Here is a 12,965-nt window from a genome sequence, read left to right as displayed (position 1 = left end):
AAGCCCAGAGGAGAAGGAATGTCAAAAGCCTTACGGAGGTTATGGAGGATCCCCACCAGTCAGACGTCTCTTCGGCAGAATCTGTAACGTCACAGACTGCCAGAGAACGCATTAGAAAAAGCGTTCTACGTGAATGTTTTTCGTCTTCAGAGAATTCCTCACCTAAAAGAGGATGGAGATCAGCGGATCGTTCTCGTCCCTTGAAGAGGATCTGGGAAGAATCGGGCATAAACTCAAGTCCGGAACGTTTTTCGGAGAACTCCCCGACAGAGATTAAGAAAGCAAAGGTTTTGGCTTCTCCCGCTAAGTCGTGGAGAATGGAGAAAGAAGGCTCCTTCCTCTCGTTTAGACCAGAGAGAAGAAACGACCCTAAGATATTAAAGGATATGCAAGAGTCTATTTGCTTCTCTAGTCGGGTTCTTTCGAGAGATCCTTCAAGAAGAAAGGATTTAATCTTTCCTGTGAAGAAGTAAAAAAATCCTTACTATCAACCTCCCAGAAAAGAAAATTCTTCTTCGGATGAAGGGTCTATTTTTCACATACCCGCGAGTTCGGGGCGCGAGGCGCCAGCCAGGCGTGCAGCGCCAGCCGAGCGCGAAGTGCCAGCCAGGCGCGGAGCGCCAGTCGGCCGCAAAGAACTACCAGGTAAGCGCGAGGCGCCATCCAGGTGCGACGCGGCAACCAGGCGCTATCTGATATCGCATGAGACGGCCAAGCGCGAGAAGCTAGCCAGGCGCGAGGCGCCAGCCGCGCGTGAGAATTCTTACAAGCAGGAAAAGACAATCAGGCGCGAAGCGCCATCCAGGAGCGTAGCGCCAGCCAGACAAGAAGCGCCAGACTGCCGAGAAGCGCCAACCAGGCGAGAAGCGCCAGCCAGGCGCGAAGAGCCAGGCTGCCGCGAAGAGACATACAGGCGCGAAGCGCCAGCCAGACGTGACGCGATAGACGGCCGCGAAGCGCCAACCAGGCGTGAAGCGCTAGTCGAGCGCGAGGCGCCAGCCGCGCGAGAGGAGCCAGCGAGGCGCGAAGCGCTAGCCGAGCGCGAGGCGCCAACCGCGCGAGAAGATTCAACCAAGCGCCAGTCAGGCGCAAGGCGCCAGCTGAACATGAAGAGCGGCAAGAGCGAGAAGTTATAAGGGGTAACAGAAGATCTTTTCATGTAATGTCTTTGGATAGCGAGTCTCCTACAAATAGAAACCCTAATTCAAGGAAGCAACCTGGTACATCGAAGGTTACGGTTTCAACCTCTATGTCTCAGGATGTTTTAGTGGATAAGAAAGGGAGAGCTTCTAGATCTGTCAGTCTCTCTCCTTCTAGGAGTATTTCTCCTAAAGGGAATAGGTCTACGGACAAAGATTCTAATAAAAGAGCTCGCTCTCCTTCTATGATGGAGTTGGATGAAGTGTTGGAAAGAACAAACCCGAACAATGAGGGGGTATCTAACTACAAAGGTGTTGCCTCTCTTCTCCTGCAAGAATTTGGAGGACTCTCTAAGCCTGCAACTCCTCCTTCCCCGAGATCTCTGTTCTCCAGTACGAAGGTTCCTAAATCTTCTTCGTATTTAAAAAATGAAACCAGCCATATCAATGAAGAAGGCTATTCAATCTTTAAATAATTGGATGAAGGTGAAGAAGGAAGCTCAGAAGCACGTTTTTTGCACTCCTCCATGTAAGCTCGGGGGTAGGAGGGGAATATGGTACAGGACAGAGGAAGCGATGGGACTTATGCTTCCATCTTCCGCGGAGGCGGATTTTTCAAGCTTGGTTGAAGCATCGAGGAGACATGCTTTGAATACAGCTAAAGCATATTGGAGCATGTCAGAATTGGATCAGCACCTCAAGGGACTTTTCCATGTACTAGAAGTTTTTAACTTCTTGGATTGGTCCCTTGGAGTGCTGGCCAAGAAGGCAAATGAACCAGATGTTTTAGAACCTGAGGTTTTGCATTGCATTTTATCCTGTATGGATAAGGCGTTCAGGATGGTCGGGAGAATTGTCATCTCTATTTGGAGCAGGAGTAGTGAAGAAGAGATCATTGTTTGGTTCATTTCTAACCAAAGCGGTTTCTCCTTCACAAAGGTCAGCCCTTTTATACGCTCCTCTCTCGGATCACCTTTTCCCTTCGCACTTGGTGAAGGAGATTTCAAAGTCTCTTGCTGAAAAGGCAACCCAAGATTTATTAGTGCAATCCTCCAAGAAATCGAGACCATCAGTACCAGTAGCGAGGAAGACTACTCGTACTCCGGTAGTGCCCTTTCGGAGAGGTTCCACCTCTCGTCCTCCAACGAAAAGGAAGACAGCAGAAAAGCGAGGAAGGTCCTCCTTTCGATCTTTCAAGAAATCAAAGTAGCAGCGAAGTCCTCCAAACATCTGTAGGGGCCAGACTCCTAAACTCGTAGGGGCTTGGGCGATAAGGAAAGCCGATCCTTGGACGCTAGCAGTCTTGGGGAAAGGTTACATTATACCTTTTCAGGACAGACCACCTTTGTCGAATTCCCCAAAGGAACTGTCGGCGAAGTACAAGGACCCTGTTCTGAGGGAGACACTTCTTCAGATGGTGATAGGAATGAAGGACAAAGAGGCAATAGAAGAGGTTCAGGATCCTTCCTCTCCGGGGTTTTACAACCGCCTGTTTTTAGTTCCAAAGGCATCCGGAGGATGGAGACCAGTCTTGGACGTGAGCATTCTGAACAAATATGTGAAAAAGAAAAAGTTCTCGATGGAGACTTCTGCCTCGGTACTTTCAGCCCTGCGAAGAGGAGACTGGATGGTCTCCCTAGACCTGCAGGATGCATATTTCCACGTTCCTATTCACCCGTCATCAAAGAAGTATCTCAGGTTTGTGATACAAGGGAAGGTCTACCAGTTCAGGGCCTTGTGCTTCGGCCTCTCCACGACTCCACAGGTATTTACATACCTGATGCGGAATGTAGCCAGATGGCTACACCTGGAAGGCATAAGCGTCTCTCTGTACCTAGACGATTGGCTGATAAGAGCAAAATCCCAGGAACAATGTTTGGAGGATCTGAAGAAAAACATTAGAATTGACAAAGGAATTAGGACTTCTCGTGAATCTCGAGAAATCGCAGATGATCCCTAGTCAGGACTTAGTCTATTTGGGGATTCAGATGAATTCTCGGGATTTTCGGGTTTTTCCGTCCCAAGAAAGGATTCTTTGAGGGATTCAGAAAGTAACATCCTTCCTAAAGAAAGGCAGGAGTTCAGCCAGGGAGTGGCTGAGCCTTCTAGGGACTCTTTCTTCCCTGGAACAATTTGTATCCCTAGGAAGACTTCATCTAAGGCCTCTACAATTCTTCCTAAAGAGATCTTGGACTTGGAAGAAGGGCCATCTGTCGGACACTTTTCCGGTAACAATAGAGGTGAAAAACACCTAAAGTGGTGGCTGCTCCCACTCAAAGAGAACGAGGGAGTGTCCCTAGAGGTTCGGAACCCAAACCAAATCTTGTTCTCAGACGCTTCAGAGACGGGATGGGGAGCGCGACTAGGGGCAAGAGAAGTCTCTGGCAAATGGAAGAAAGAACAAAAGGATTGGCATATAAATGCCAAAGAACTAAATGCAGTGTTTCTGGCATTAAAATTCTTCGAGTCAGAAGTAACAAATCAAGTGATTCAAGTCAACGCAGACAACACCACGGCGTTGGCTTATATAAAAAAACAACACCCCCGGGGGAGGGGACGCACTTGTTTTATTCCCTATTCGAGATAACGAAGGATCTGTTGTCATGGACGGAGGAGAGGAATATCACCCTCCTGACCAAGATTTGTAAAAGGGGAAAGGAATGGTCAAGAAGCAGACAGGCTCCCAGCAGGACAAACCAAGTTCTCCCCACGGAGTGGACTCTGCACGAGCAAGTCTGCCAAAGACTGTGGAACCTGTGGGGAAGGCCGCAGATAGATTTGTTTGCGACGTTCCTGTCAAAGAGAATAGGGAACTTCTGCTCCTTAGTAAAAATAATACCCAGAAGCTCTAGCGGTGGATGCCATGCTACTGGAGTGGTCAGGACTCGACGCTTACGCTTTCCCTCCATTCAAGTTGCCAGGAGTAGTGATGAAGAAGTTCGTAGCATCAACAGGGACGAGAGATTAACTCTCATCGCCCCGTTTTGGCCATCCCAAGATTGGTTCACAGAGGTACAGGAATGGACAGTAGACTACCCAAGATCTCTTCCAAACAGGATAGATCTTCTCAGACAACCCCACTTCAAGAGGTTCCATCAAAACCTCCCCGCTCTCGCTCTGACTGCCTTTCGACTATCGAAAGATTGGTCAGAGCGAGAGGCTTTTCAAGCAAGGCTTCGAAAGCAATTGCTAGAGCCCGGAGATCGTCAACTATCCGGGTCTACCAATCGAGTGGGATGTTGTTTAGAAGATGGTGTAGGAAGAATAAGCTGTCCTCCTCCGATACCTCTGTGACCAATATAGCAGATTTTCTGTTATTCCTGAGAGAGGAATCCAATCTGTCCGTATCTACAATAAAGGGATACCGAAGTATGCTCTCAGCGGTATTTAGAAATAGAGGCTTAAACTTGGCAGAGGATAGAGATTTGCACGATCTCATAAGATCGTTCGAGACGTCAAAAATCTATATCCTCTACTCCGCCAAGTTGGAATCTGGATGTTGTGCTCAAATTCCTTACATCGGAAAAATTTGAACCTCCGACCGTGCCTCGTTCAGGGTTTGGACGAGAAAGTGTGTTTTTCTCATAGCCTTAGCGACGGCTAAGAGAATAAGTGAAATCCATGCCCTAGATTCTCGGGTGGGTTTTAAGAAAGACGCAGCCATCTGTTCTTTTCAAACTCTGTTTTTGGCAAAAAATGAGAACCCTTCGAAACCATGGCCAAGGAGTTTTGAGGTGAAAAGTCTTTCAAACTTAGTGGGAGACGAAATTGAAAGAACTTTATGCCCAGTTAGAGCTCTTAGGTTCTATCTCAAAAAGAAAGAAGAGTTGAAGGCAGGTAAACAAAGTCTATGGAGCGCAGTTCGGGACACGAAAAGACCAATGTCCAAGAATGCGCTAGCGTATTTTATTAGAAGTGTGATTATGGAAGCTCATAGCGATTGTGCAGAGGATTCCTTTAAAATATTACGAGTTAAAGCTCATGAGGTAAGAGCAGTGGCAACATCATTATCATTCCAAAAGAATATGTCCATGAAGGACATTATTAATATGACCTATTGGAGATGCAACTCGGTATTTGCATCCCACTATCTTAGAGATGTTAAAATTACCTACGACAAGTGCTTCTCTCTAGGTCCTTTTGTGTCTGCGGATACAGTGCTGGGACTGAGGACACATACCGATCCTTAAACTTTTATTAAAAGTCTAATACTTCCATACCATACTGGTGGGATGGGCTCTAACTTTCTTACCTGACGGCTAGTTGTTGCACAGGCGGCCATGGCCTTGTTTAGGTAAGGAACTTTGAGTTTATCTTACAGGATAGGCTTGAATAAAAACGGTGTCTTTGATTACGGAGATCTTCACTATTTGAGGCGGGTTTTTTGTGTTACTACTGGTAAAAGTGCTTGGTGTCGCACAGGCGGCCATAGCCCTTGCTAGTGAGGAACTAGAAATGTGCCTTTTAAACGGAGTAGTATTAAAGACATTGTCTAAATTCGTACATGGACCTCTCCTTTTAAGACAGTATCAGGATTTTCTGCTGACAGGAGTGCTTGGGGTCGCACAGGCGGCTTTTGGTGCTTTTGACAGTACGAGAATGTGAATAGGTCTTACAAGCGAGGTCACGGTAGTACAAATTGGAAAATTATATTTGTTTCATTTTTATTTATTTTTCATAAAGAATTAGGTGTAAAATATTGTGTTTGAGTTTTTGGTTTTTGTTTGCAAGGAGTCCGGGGATGACTTCTTGCAATCTTAGAAACAACATTTGGTTAGGTTAAGGTGATCAGGATCGGGATTGTGCTCCTTAGAAAAAAGGTTCTTGTCATATAAGTGGATTGAAACCCTTTGACATAGCCCTTATAGGATCGGCCAAGTAAGTGGATAAGACCCCTTTGGCAGACCTACAAGAACTCTTAGCAATAGATCAATATCTCGCTGAGGCTCTTGAGACTAAGCAGACTCCTGGGCATTAACCATGAAGTCTTCAGTCTAAACAGGTAGGAACCAAGGTTTTATGTTATTATTACCTACAAAACGATTGTTGTGTTTTCTGTTAAATCAGTATTAGCTGTCTTTTACCCTCCTCCAATGGTGTGAATCAGCTATGTATATATCTGACAGGTAAGTTGAATGTATAAAAATGATATTGTTATGATACAATAAAGTTTTATACATACTTACCTGGCTGATATATACAATTAAATTACCCACCCAGCCTCCCCTCAGGAGACAGATGGTGTAGAAAAAATCTGATGGAAAACGGGAATGGTTCCTATTCCTGCCACCCAGCGGCGGCGCGGTGGATCACCTGACCTACCTGTAGCGTGTGCGCGAAATTCGAAATTCTGTCGGCGCAACGGAGTCAATAGCTATGTATATATCTGCCAGGTAAGTATGTATAAAACTTTATTGTATTATAACAATATCATCTTTGTAGTAGTAGAGAGAGAGAGAGAGAGAGAGAGAATTATTATTTTTATTATGTGATATCATTTCAACTTATTAAACTTACTAATACAGTATTAATCAAAATTAATATTTGAAAATTAGTAAATCATTTTTGTATTATAAAAATGTATTTAGTCATGAAAATAAACATCAATATACACTAATTAGTGATTATTTTCGTCGGAAAATACAAAGAGAGAGAGAGAGAAACTGTGCTAAACTATAAAGGATTCTTATCATAGTATGCGTTTTTAAAAGCGTCGTAAACGTAACTCGGAGCGTCGGAATAAAGCAGTCAGCGTCGTAACCTCGGAACAAGCGTCGTAACCCAGGGCGGATTTTTCAATGAATATTTAAGAAAAAGCGTCGTAACCTCGGAACGTCGTAAGCCGGACCCGTCGTAACCCAGGGACCACCTGTATATATATATATGGATATATATATATATAGATTATATATATATGCACATATGTATATTTACACATTATATTATATATATACAGTGGTCCCCCCGTATTCACAGGGGATGCGTACCAGACCCCCCTCTGAATAGTCAGAACCCGCAAATAGTTGAAACCCCTATAAAAACGCTAAAAACAGCCTATTTTGTTAGTTAAAACTCAAGAAAAACCCACTAAAAATGTTTATACTTGGTTTTTTAATAGTTTTATCACAAGAAGTGCTTTTTATGATGAAATTGATAAAAAAAACAGGAATTTTTGGATATTTCTCATAGAAAAATTCCAGTTTATTCTCTGGGTATGGTTATTCATATGGTTAAAAATAGCTGAGCTCTGTTGTCCATGCCTAACTGACTGTTAATGTTGTAATCTCGGGGGAAGTGATTTTCCTGTAAAACCAATGTAAGATTGGTCACAGTCCAGGCATGGGATTTTGTATACTCCTGTGTCCCTGGGGATGTCTTTTGTTGGACGTTAATCAGGGATTTGGCCAAGGTATTTGGATAGGTAAAGGCAAAAGAGTTAGATTTTCCAAGGGTCTAGGTCACTGTCTTAATCTTGTCCAGGTGGGGGATTTTTATTTTTATTTTATTGTCGGAAGCCTTTTTCTTTGGTTTTCACTTATTTTGTGTGTACTACTTAATATCTTTTCTGAATTTTAATCAATAGTACGTATGTATCAGCAAATTTGGAGGTTTATATATACAGAACTATAATTACTCATGGTTCATTATATTTTTTCTTTTATTTATTAAATATTATAGGAGGTAATGTGAAGGAGGGACCTGCATCTAAAAGTAAAAAAATTTATGCATTTCATCATTGCTTATTCACTGTTAACTTATGGATTATTTTCAGGTGTCCTCTTCATTACTGGAAACCAGTCTCGAGAGGTTGAAGAAGAAATCTAAGATAGACAGTAAGATAGGGCAAGGAAAAGAAAAACAAAAGCATGCCGAGGAAGGGACAGAAGTAGCTAATACTCTTAAAAAGAATAAAAAGAATAAATATCCAAAAGAGAAAGAATCTGAAGTAGATGGTAAAACTTCAGAAGGTGGGCAAAGCAATACATCTAATACACCAAAGAGTAATAACAAGAGCAATGTGAAGAAATTGGCCGAGAAGAACTCCAACTCTGATAATGTGAATAGCTTAGATAACGCAGAGGATCATGCTGACCCTGTCAGGACCCCAGTGAAAAAGAAAAAGAAAAAGAAAAATGCCAACAAAAGAAACAGGTACAAGGAACTAAATATTGAACAGAATAAGAAAAAAAATGTCACTTTGGTTAATGGGGAATTTCAAGAACAGTCTTCTCACCATGAAGTGATCAGTGTTAGTAATTCTGTTGGCAGTGAGAATGACACTAATAATGAAGTAAGGCAACAACATGACAAAGCCACTAATGACATTTTGGAGACGACTAACAAACCACAGTTGAATTCACTTAAATTAGATCCTAATAAAGGTCACAAGGTTATTCTAGAAAAAGCTGATGACAAGATAAAACCTAAAAGTCATAAAGTAAAGAAAAAAAAAAGCACTCTCCCATCTGATCAAATAAAGGAGAGTGTAACTCCTGATGTTGAAAGTAATAATTGTAGCACAAACATGACTTCAAAGAAGAAAGGGAAGAAGGCTTCAGAATCCATAACAAAAGATAGCAAAATTAGCGAAAAAATAAGTCTTGATAATAAAAAAGGAAAGAAAAGAAAATTGTTAAATGATGAAAGTGCAAAGAAGAAGACAAAAACAAATGGTGTTAAGAAGAAAAATAAAAGTTCCAAAGACTCTGGTATTTGTAATATTCAGGAAGCGTTAGGCGACAAGGAATCCAAAGACGTAGATGATGAGGAAGTGGATAGTAAACTTAGAGAAGATTTGGAGGACTATCTAAATAAATTAGATTTTTCTAATGTGAACAATGGCATTGCATACGATGCAGAATCCTCAGGTAGCATGGAAACTTTGCTTTTGGGAAATATCAGCGATTCAGGTTCTGAAGATGAATACATTGAAGATGAGGCACTAGAGGAGACAACCATTTTATCAGAGAAAGCAGTTGCAGGTAAAGAAAAAGCTTCAAAAAGTAGTCAGGATAAAAGCAAAATTATTTCCTTGACAGATGGAAGCAAAAGTTTGTCTGCTGTAGGCAAGAATAACAAAAAGCCTTTACATCCACTTAATCCTACTGTGGGCAAGAAGGAAGGGGCCAAGTTTGACAAGGATATTTTGAATAGAATGCTTAAAAACTCAGAAGAGAACAACAGTAATGACACAAAAGCAGCATCAGGAAATCCTGCACTCAGTGCTGCAGAAGAATTAAGAGAAAAAATGAAAAATCAGCTTAATGCTGCTAGATTCAGGTAAGAAAATAAATTTTTACACATGTAACTTACCAAGTAATTACCTATAGCTGAAAGCTCATTACCCCGGCAGTCAAATCTTACAAATTTTGTGGTGACGCCACCATCGCTAGCGTAGGTGTATAGGACCCACCCACTTTCGGGACCGATAGGTACAAAACTGCAGAGAGAACCAATTCGTTTGCTGCCAGCTTCCGACTAACATCGGTGGTTCTGGTGGTCAATTTTTTTGTCATCTTTGGGGTTAATTGCAGTATTCTTTGGTGACATACTACTTGCATATTTTGCAGTTTGTTTACAGTTCTCCAGATTCGCGGACTCACGCATTCACGAATTTCTCTCAGGAACATTTCCCTTCATTATTCACGGAAAATTTGCCTATTTGCGGTATTTTTCTTTGAGAAATATCCACAAATTCCTTTTTTTTATTATTATTAATTTCATCATAAGATGCACTTTTTGTGATAAAACTATTAAAAAACCCAAGTATAAACATTTTTAGTGGTTTTTTTTTTTTGAGTTTTAACTAACAAAATGCAAGATTTTAAGCATATTTTTAAGGGTTCCAGCTATTCGCAGGTTCTAATTCTTGGGGGGGTTTGGTACGCATTCCCCACAAATACGGGGGACCACTGTACGTAGCTATCACTCAATTATGTCAGATTCTAGTATCTCAAGCATTAGGTATTACTCGGAAGGATGTAGAACCAGATTAACCAAATTTCCTTACGATTCACTTTCTAAGTGTATCAAATGTAGGGGAGCAGACTTGTTCTAAGGATCTATCGTGTCCAGAGTGTGTACATTGGGATGGAGCTAAATGGAAAACCTTGAATTCTCATTTAGATAAGTTAGCCAGGGGTAGGAAGAGAAAGGTGATTCTCTGAGCCGAAAGTAAGGCTGGCGTAGAGAGTTCTCCTTCAGTAGTTGAGGACTTTCCTACTCCTGCTCAACCTATCTCTTCCCCGATCATTAGCCTTCGCACTTCTTTACCAGTGACTCCTGTTTCAGGCTCCTGTGATTCCAAACCTGACACCATTGCCAGCCCCGATAATTTTGAGAACAAATTTTATTTTCTCGCTAAGGAGTTTGTAGATCTTGGCGCTTCTTTTAGATCGTTTGTGGAGAGCGCACCTCTCAGAAGTGCAGTGATAAGTGATAGTGTTGTGCTATCTGAGGAGCTGGCTGTTCAGCCCACTGGTTCTCCTAGACAAAGGTCACTGTCCCGCTCCCCGGCACCAGGGAGAAGACATACCAGAAGTCCAAGGGATGCCGGAGGGGTTTGCCCCGTTGTCGGTTCACAGGGAGTGGCAGAGCGCCATTGGAAGGTGTCTCATTCAGTGCTACTCATCTGTCGTCAGAATCCTCAGTGTCGTCACCAGAAAAGAGACGTCGTCGGCACAGATCATCTCCTAAGCTGCTGAAGAGACATTCCTCGCTCTGTGACGGCTCTCCACCTCCTGCTAAGAAGTATACAGCCGTCTTGTAGCTTCCAGGATTCATCTTTTCATCCCATTTTATCTGCCAGGCATTCACCACATGATGATTTCGTAGTGACTGCTTCTGTACACCACTAAGCCTCTCCTAGCCCATTAGCACCCATATCGGACCAGGTAACGCCTGCACCTGGGCGCCCGACTCCCCTCTCAAGCAGCTCGGCGCCCGTTGCTTCCTGCTCGGTGCCCACATTGTCTCATTCGGCGCCCAGAGTTACATCCGATCTAGGGTGCTTGGTGCCAATAGCAACCGTTTCAGTACCAGACTCCACTCCCGATCCTACAGTGGTATACGTGGAAGAGACATTGGCCCCACTGAAACGTCATCTTGAGAAGCTGATGAATTTTATGAAGAATAAAGCACCTTTAGACAATAAGGAGAGTATGTATGTAGTCTCCTATTTCCTCGGAGGATGAAGCAGTAGAGCAAGAGACCCATCCTCATTCAGCTTATGCTTCTCTGATGGCTTTCTTCTTAGAGAACTATTCAGATTTCTTCTCTCCAGGGAAACCAGCAGCTCCCGCCTCTACTTTCCTCATGCGGAAAGTTCCGGTAGAAGAACTTCCTCAGATGGTTTTGTCCTCCTCTTCCAAGATGGCGTTGAAAGAGGTGGAAGATTGGTTGGCTAGTAAAAGGGATCTTGGCAAGGCTACATTCACATTTCCTCCTTCAAGACTTATTAAGAAACGATACAGATACTAAATGACAGGCAAGACTCATTCCCTTGGAGTTTCTGCCTCCTCCCAGGGAGATTTCTCCACCTTAGTGGACTCAACCAGACATTCAGCGTTCAGAGCGGCCAAAGTATTCTTTTCTTTGCCAGAAATAGACCATCTGGTGAAGAATATTTTCAAGATTTTGGAAGTATTTAGTTTCTCAGACTAGACGGTGGGCGCATTGGCGACGAAGATAGAGAATTGATTGGGAGTGCTTTCATGTGCAGACAAGGCAGTAACGGATGCCTCCAGTGAAATTGCCTCTCTTTTCACTGGGGCTTGCTTAAAAAGAGGGAGCTGTGGTGCTCGTTTACCTCCAAAGGGAGTTACAACCACTCAGAAGTCTGCGCTTTTGTTGTCTCCTTTGGACAACGCTTATCTCTTTCCACAGGTGACGGTAAGAGAAATACTGGTGGATCTGCAGAGTAAATTTTTTCTGGAGGGAATGGAGCCATAGAGGTGCGGATCCTTGGATGATTCTGGTGTTAAGGGAAGATTTTTTTTATCCCTCTCTTACAGAAGCCGCCGTTGTCCAGTTTTCCGGTAGCGTTAACAGCATACTTGGTAGGATCCGAGAGACATATTTCCCTCTCGCAAGAGGTTCAGTCTTATCCACTGACGAGCAGTGGAAGTAGTAGATCACGGCACAGAGGAATTTACAACTGACTCTTTGTAGTCCCCAAGTCATTGAGGGGCTGAATAGACCAACGATGTGTTGACCAGAGGAGTAATGGATCTTGGTCTTTAAACCAGACCGATCATAAAACAAGATGGCTGATATGCATGCGCAATAGTCACTTCTACAGGTTGTGATGTAGGAAACTGGGTACAGCTTCACTGAAGACAAGATAAAATGCCTTCTTGTCTTTGAGTCCATTATATTCTATCCCTTGTCATAATAATACCTGGCTACAAGACCAGGCTAAAAGATATTTCTTTGATATTAGTCTGATCACCATGGGGCGCTGGGAGGATGAAACAGTAACTACACTATCATGTGTGCATATCCAAGTCTCTTTTCAAATCTTATTCCCAGATTAGGGGGAATGTTTATGTTAATGAGCTGTATTGGTGCTGTTGGAACATTGATGGCAGGATCTGGTCCAGCAGAAATTTTCGAAGCTGTGTTTGGATGTGTTGGAAAAATAAGTGGAAAGAAGTTCCCAATGAATATGAGAGCTCCATGCTTAATAACTGAAGAGCTGTTGAGAGATATTGTCAGCCAAGATGTAGGTTCTCATGATGACCTTTTGACTGTGGTAGAAGACCTGGCAACAAGAAGTCGCACTGCTAAGCTGAAAGTTGGTAATGAAGTTATTTGTGGCTGAACAAA

General features: G+C 43.0%; 1 protein-coding gene across 2 annotated transcripts in view; it reads left to right on the top strand.

The window, feature by feature from the left end:
• Positions 1-7,911: 7,911 nt before the first annotated feature.
• The window catches only part of LOC135196985 (ribosomal RNA-processing protein 8-like), a gene marked incomplete at its 5' end in the record, with an annotated part of 58,855 nt that continues 53,801 nt past the window's right edge, over positions 7,912-12,965 (top strand). For both annotated transcript variants that reach the window (XM_064223864.1, XM_064223865.1), the window contains 1 exon segment: positions 7,912-9,419. In XM_064223864.1, coding sequence (XP_064079934.1) covers positions 7,912-9,419 — 1,508 coding nt within the window.

Source organism: Macrobrachium nipponense, chromosome 18 (assembly GCF_015104395.2).
Source record: "Macrobrachium nipponense isolate FS-2020 chromosome 18, ASM1510439v2, whole genome shotgun sequence".
NCBI classification, from domain to species: Eukaryota; Metazoa; Arthropoda; class Malacostraca; order Decapoda; family Palaemonidae; genus Macrobrachium; species Macrobrachium nipponense.
The sequence above is the reverse complement of the archived record's forward strand: the minus strand, read 5'-3'. Positions and strand labels throughout refer to the sequence as shown.